This window comes from Capricornis sumatraensis, chromosome 15, assembly GCF_032405125.1.
Source record: "Capricornis sumatraensis isolate serow.1 chromosome 15, serow.2, whole genome shotgun sequence".
Taxonomy (NCBI): Eukaryota; Metazoa; Chordata; class Mammalia; order Artiodactyla; family Bovidae; genus Capricornis; species Capricornis sumatraensis.
The window spans coordinates 29,351,733-29,358,925 of NC_091083.1; the positions used below are offsets into that span (position 1 = coordinate 29,351,733).

General features: G+C 43.7%; 1 protein-coding gene across 1 annotated transcript in view; it reads left to right on the forward strand.

Moving 5' to 3' along the window:
- Positions 1 to 2,038, forward strand: part of GPR158 (G protein-coupled receptor 158) — a 301,443-nt gene extending 299,405 nt beyond the window's left edge. The window contains exon 11 of the mRNA XM_068987841.1: positions 560 to 2,038. Coding sequence (XP_068843942.1) covers positions 560 to 2,038 — 1,479 coding nt within the window. The remainder of the gene's footprint in view (positions 1 to 559) is intronic.
- The last annotated feature ends 5,155 nt before the right edge of the window (positions 2,039 to 7,193 follow it).

Here is a 7,193-nt window from a genome sequence, read left to right on the forward strand (position 1 = left end):
TCTTGATCATCTTAACTGACTTAAGCCGCCATGATGATAAACTGGTTATATGTCCCATGATAATGGTTTATGAGATCTTGCTGATGGGAAGGTAAATAGACCTGTGAGCAGAGTGTGGATTATTTGAAGTAATCTGTGACAATATGTCAGCATTTGGAGGAAGAAGATGCTTTAGTATTTGATGGTCAGTTGTACAGTAAAAACCTAATCTAACATTAGGTGTAATTTTATCAATGGCTCCGTGATGCTTCCAGTATTATTCAGGAATAAGTTTTTATCAGTAGATAACAGGCTGTGTTTTGTCATGGTCTAGGCTCAGCCTGGTCCATGCAGTTCACAAGTTCAAAACGCCCATTCCGTGAAGCAAGTGCAGAATGCAGGGGTTCAGGTCCTAAAGTTCAGACACTCTGTGAAACAAGATACAGAGGAGTCAGGAGAAAGTTGAGGAGCAGAGATGTTCAGAAGAGCTCCGGGTATGGACTTCACATTACAGTAGGGGTTATTAGCTGGCTGAAATTCTACATCCCCCATCACTTTGAATCTGCTCTTATTCTGGCAGGATGAGCTGAAGAAGCTTTACGCCCAGTTGGAAATCTATAAGAGGAAGAAGATGATCACGAATAATCCCCACCTTCAGAAAAAGCGGTGCTCCAAGAAGGGCTTAGGCCGTTCCATCATGAGGCGAATCACCGAGATCCCAGAGACGGTCAGCCGGCAGTGCTCCAAGGAGGACAAGGATGCTGGGGAGCATGGCTCGGCTAAGGGGTCCAGCGCAGGCAGGAGGAACCCCCAGGAGGCTGCGGGTGGTGCTGGGAAGCCCAAGGAGGAGTCCCTGCGGAACCGGGTCTTCTCGCTCAAGAAATCGCACAGCACCTATGAGCATGTGCGGGAGCAACCAGGTGGCCCGGGCAGCCCGCCCGCCCAGAGCCGGGAGGAGGAGGAGGCTACAGACAACTCTGTGCTGGGATCTCCGGCGGGAGCGAACCGATCCCGACCCCTGCCAGAGGACAGCCAGGCCGTGTCCACTGAGTCTGTGCCTCTGGTGTGTAAGTCGGCCAGTGCCCACAACCTCAGCTCGGAGAAGAAGCCCGGGCCCACCCGCACGTCAGTATTACAGAAGTCCCTCAGCGTCATTGCCAGTGCCAAGGAGAAAACGCTTGGATTGGCTGGGAAAACCCAGGCAGCCTGCATGGAGGAGCGGGCCAAAGCCCAGAAAGCTCTGCCCAGAGAGAAAGAGACAAACAGAAAATACTCCAATTCAGATAATGCAGAGACTCAAGACTCTGCCCCGCCAAACTACAGTCATTCTGAGGAGCCACGAAAACCCCAGAAATTGGGGATTATGAAGCAACAAAGGGCCAACCCCTCCACTGCCAATTCAGACCTGAGCCCAGGCGCCACCCAGATGAAGGACAACTTTGACATTGGGGAAGTGTGCCCCTGGGAGATCTATGACCTGGCCCCCGGGCCTGGGCCTTTGGATTCGAAAGTTCAAAAGCACGTGTCGATTGCAGCTTCTGAAATGGAGAAAAACCCAACTTTTTCCTTAAAGGAGAAATCTCATCCCAAGCCTAAGGCAGCTGACCTGTGTCAGCAGTCCAATCTGAAGAGTGTAGACAAGGCTGAGGTGTGTCCTTGGGAGAGCCAAGGTCAGTCCCTCTTTGAAGAGGAGAAGAATTTGATGTCTAAGACTCAGGTTCCCCTGGGAAGAGCTCAAGGTGAGAACAGTGGCCATCATTGTGCAACCGGTGTGTGTGCTGGGCAGTGTGAAGAACTGCCTCCCAAAGCTGTAGCATCAAAAGTGGAGAATGAAAACCTCAACCAACTAGGAGAGCAGGAGAAAAAGACATCTTCCTCTGAGCGAAATGTGCCTGACTCCCATAATTCAAGTAATAACTTTCAGCCACCTTTAATGTCACGAGCTGAGGTGTGTCCCTGGGAGTTTGAGACCCCAGATAAACCAAATGCTGAAAGAAGTGTAGCTTTCCCTGCCTGTTCTGCTTTAAGTGCAAATAAGATAGCAGGGCCTCGAAAGTAAGAGGTCTGGGGTGCTTTTAAAGTGTAGCATCCCCAGAAAGAAAAGGAGAAGGAAGAAATGCTGAATTTGATATAAGACAGAAGATACAAGGATCAGAAATACCCATGGAGTATTGGTCAGTCGGGGGAAATGGGGAAGACAGGGATGAAAGAGGGTGTAGGGAGACTGGCTTCAGTGGAGAAGTTAGATTGGCCAGGAAGGTCTTTCCCCAGGGTACACTGGGAAAATCCTTATACTTTAGCATGTTTGGGGGAAGTAGACCTCAATGTCTGTCCCTGAGCAATATGTATCCTTGGGACTTGGAAGATCCCAAGCAAAGCAAACCAGAAGACACAGAAGAGGTACAAGATTTTCAAAGGAGAAGAAGGTATCGATGTCTATGCCCCAAATTCTAAGTAGCTGACTAAAAAGAACTTACTTTACCTATTTAACCTTGATAGCACTGCTAACTTAATGCATCCAAAAATCCCTTTTATATTAATGATGGCTCTCATTTTCTTATCAATGTCTGTTTCAGTACCTTGTTGTGTCTCATATTCAAGCATTCCAGATTGTATAATTTTTGCAAATAACTTTGATATTATGTGACACAACACATTTATGCAATCAGCCGCTACTCAATTGTTATTGCAACTTACAGAAATACCTGCTATCTATCAACTTTAGTTGATTCTTGAAGTACAGTAAGCTTTCTTTGGCTTGGAAGCCATAATTGTTATGATAAAAAACCTTTTAGTTTGGCCTGTGATTTATATATTGTGAATTTGGATTTGACTCCATGATTTCACATCATGGTTTGTTATACTGTCTTCATCAGGGTCTTTTTTTAAATACAAGTTGAGTGAGTTGTTTTGCACTTTTCCTGTGAGGACGCAGAAGCTTTATTAATATTGGAGATCAAGTGGTCCTTCTTAGTCACATGTCTCAATAAGTTAAGGACAACTTATCTATTGTTTGTTCAAAGTCAGAGATAGATAATGCCTTCATTCCAATTAATTGTCCCTCTTAACAGTATTTCATATTTAGCAGCATTTTGTAAGAAAGAAAGAAGCTAAGAGTGAGAAAAATATACTGTGCATTGCTATTACCATTGGAAAGGGAAGCCTCTAGGAATGACAAGAGAATTCCTGGACTGCAGAGCCAGGGAATTTGCCTTGAAAACAAAGAAAGAAAGGGAGCTCCCGTTAGCACTTTCAAGGGATTATATTTTTAAAGAGAGAAAATTATTATAGCATCAAGATCATAATATGGATATATTTTTATTATGCATACTAAATATATAATATTTTAAATTACCTTAAACTACTTATTCTCATAGACTCTTATTCATTACTTCAGGCAGGGGTAGAACTTGCTGGCTCGAATCCCAAAGAAGTTTATAACCAGAGCTACTCAAAGCCTATGAGGCAGTGTGGGTACTTCATTCCTCCAAGCCCTGGAAAACTTCCAAGTCCTGCAGATGGCCTAGGTGAGCTACCAGGCTCAACATTTCATATGTCAGGTTTATTTGCAAGGTGAAACAGCCCCCACCCCCTAAAGCGTACTTCATAAAATGCATTGCATTCCACACTGATCACCTGGCATGGAAATCCGAAGCTGCTGATTTAGCCCTACTGGTGTGATCATGCAAAGAGATTCCATCGCAAAGCTCAGTCTCATTTTCTTTTAAGATGAATCACTTGAAAATAGAACCCTGACTTCCTTTCTCTCACACTAAACACTAAAGTACTATGGCTTGTTTGGCTAGGACATTCACAGCCTAAGTAACTGTTTTTTTAATTTTTCTGAGCAGCAAGGAGAAACATGCTAGGGGGATAGAAGATGAGAAAAGGGAATCCAAAAGTGGATACAGGGCTGTTCTTAGGAGTACTACACTCAGTGGAAGAAGAAAACCAGAAATTCTTCTTACTCATCATCAGAAATTTCTCAGTTTTGTCTTCAGGGTTAACAGGCATTTCCCCATTTTGCAAAGCTGTGCATAGATCTTCCTCACCCATTTGCTTGCTTCGTGCATTACTCAGGATGGTGGGGAAGGTTTGAAGAGATATAGAAATTCTATTTGTCCGTGGTTTCTTCATGCATTTCCTTCTCCCCTCCCTTTTCAATCAAAGCCTATCTACTGAGTGACCTTGAAATATGACTTCAAGGTACCAAGTTGTGAATTTGGTTCAGAGCATCCAGACCCACCTACTTTTTTCATTTATGTCCAAGATCTGTTAGCACTTTATCGACTTTTTCAGAAATAAGCAGTCAGGCATCAGTGACTTTTCATTGCACTTCAGGATGATCCTGCTAGAGATGTGGCCTAAAGAAGACTTGCCAGGTTCTACCTTAGTACAGTCCATAGATTCTCCTCCACCAGCATCAATCAACGAGAGCACCTGGGGCATTCCCCAGCCTTTCATTGCTATCACTTATGACCAAGAGGAGCTTAAACCTGCAACCCTTAAGGTTATTCTCCCAGATTGATAACAGTAAGCAAGTGAAGAAACTCTATGAAGTTCACAAACATTTGCTAGGTTGTCCTTCTCAGTGCATGTTCAGGCTGCATCCTGTCCTTGTTTTTAAGCCAGGGTTTATAAATAAGTAGATTTATACCAATCTTAATAGAACTGTATATTTTATGCAAGAGTTCAATGCTTTACGACTTGAATTATAACCCAGCCCATTGTAAACTTTGGTGGCCATATGGATTTGACACTTGACAGTTCTCTTGTATTTGCTTCCTAGGTTTCTGCATGCAAGTGATGACAGGTAGGACTGAAAAAACACTGCCTTTTGACTTCTAGCATTTAGCAACCCAGAGTTGTAGAGTCAATAAAACTGTCAGTCTCTTCACTTAATCTGTGGTTCTTCTGAAACTATTATCTGAAACCTGCAGCATCTCATTATAAAATATTTGGTAAATTTATGTTGTGATGTGTTACAGCATGTAAATACTTATAACTTCTCTGCAATAAAACATATTTATATGAAAGCGATTTGGCATGATTTGTGTGTTCATCTATCAAAAGTCGAATGTATTTCACCTCGCTGACTTTAGAAGGAATTTTGTATATCTTGGGCTTTGGTACACTTATGCACACATATCCCCACCTTACCTACCTGTAGGAATGTATGATTAGCCAAATGTGGCCTCAGACCTGCGGGTAATCATCTGGAGCCAGTAATACCTGTTAGGACTAATGGTTTTGACTTAAGAACACTCTTGCCAGATGGAAACTAATTCAGATAACTTTTTAAATGTTTTTAAAGATTTTTTTGATGTTGCCCATTTTTAAAGTTTTTATTGAATTTGTTATATTTAATATTGCTTCCATTTTTATGTTTTGGTTTTTTGGCCACCAGGCAGTTGGGATCTTAACTCCTTACGTGTAGGATCTTGGCTCCCCAGCCAGGGATCAAACCTGCACCCACTGCAGTGGAAGTACAGAATTTTAACCACAGGACCACCAAAAGTCCCTCAGCCGCCTTTTTTTTAAATTGAGGTATCAGTTCAGTTCAGTTCAGTTCAGTCGCTCAGTTGTGTCTGACTCTTTGTGAATCGCAGCACGCCAGGCCTCCCTGTCTATCACCAACTCCCAGAGTTCACTCAGATTCATGTCCATCGAGTCAGTGATGCCATCCAGCCATCTCATCCTTTGTCGTCCCCTTCTCCTTCTGCCCCCAATCCCTCCCAGCATTAGGGTCTTTTCCAGTGAGTCAACTCTTCACATGAGGCGGCCAAAGTACTAGAGTTTCAGCTTTAGTATCATTCCTTCCAAAGAAATCCCAGGGTTGATCTCCTTCAGAATGGACTGGTTGGATCTCCTTGCAATCCAAGGGACTCTCAAGAGTCTTCTCCAACACCACAGTTCAAAAGCATCAATTCTTTGGTGCTCACCCTTCTTCACAGTCCAACTCTCACATCCATGCACGACTACTGGAAAAACCATAGCCTTGACTAGATGGACCTTAGTCGGCAAAGTAATGTCTCTGCTTTTGAATATGCTGTCTAGGTTGGTCATAAAAATTGAGGTATAGTTGACTCATAATGTTGTGTTAGTTTCTGGTATACGGCAAAGTGATATATCTATGTATCTACATATAGATATATATGGGCTTCCCTGGTGGCTCAGTGATGAAGAATCTGCCTGTATTGCAGGAGACACAGGAGTCCTGGGTTCGATCCCTGGGTCAGGAAGATCCCCTGGAGAAGGGAATGGTAACCCACTCCAGTATTCTTGCCTGGAGAATCCCATGGAGAGAGGAGCCTGGCGGGCTACAGTCCATGGGGTCGCAAGAGTCGGATATGACTGAGCACGTGTGCAGAGCCAGAAATAGATCAGTTCATTTCAGTCGCTCAGACGTGTCTGACTCTTTGCAACCCCATGGACTGCAGCACGCCAGGCTTCCCTGTCCATCACCAACTGCCAGAGCCTACTCAAACTCAGGTCCCTCATGTCAGTGATGCCATCCAACCATCTCATCCTCTGTTGTCCCCCTACCCACCCTCTCAATCTTTCCCAGCATCAGGGTCTTTTCCAGTGAGTCAGTTCTTCACATCAGGTGGCCAAAGTATTGAAGTTTCAGCTTCAGCATCAGTCCTTCCAATGAATATTCAGGACTGATCTCCTTTAGGATTGACTGGTTAGTCTCCAAGGGACTCTCAAGAGTCTTCTCCAACACCACAGTTCAAAAGCATCAATCTTCAGCCCTCACCTTTCCTTATGGCCCAACTCTCACATCCACATATTACTACTGGAAAAAACCATAGCTTTGACTAGACGGACCTTTGTTGACAAAGCAATGTCTCTGGTTTTTAACATGCTGTCTAGGTTGGTCATAATTTTGCTTCCAAGGAGCAAGTATCTTTTAATTTCATGGCTGCAGTCACCATCTGCAGTGATTTTGGAGCCCCCCAAAATACTCTCACTGTTTCCATTGTTTCCCTATCTATTTGCCATGAAGTGATGGGACTGGATGCCATGATCTTAGTTTTCTGAATGTTGAGGTTTAAGCCAACTTTTTCACTCTCCGCTTTCATTTTCATCACAAAGCTCTTTAGTTCTTCTCTTTCTGTCATAAGGGTGGTGTCATCTGTGTATCTGAGCTTATTGATATTTCTTCCAGCAATCTTGATTCTAGCTTGTGCTTGATTCACACCAGCATTTCA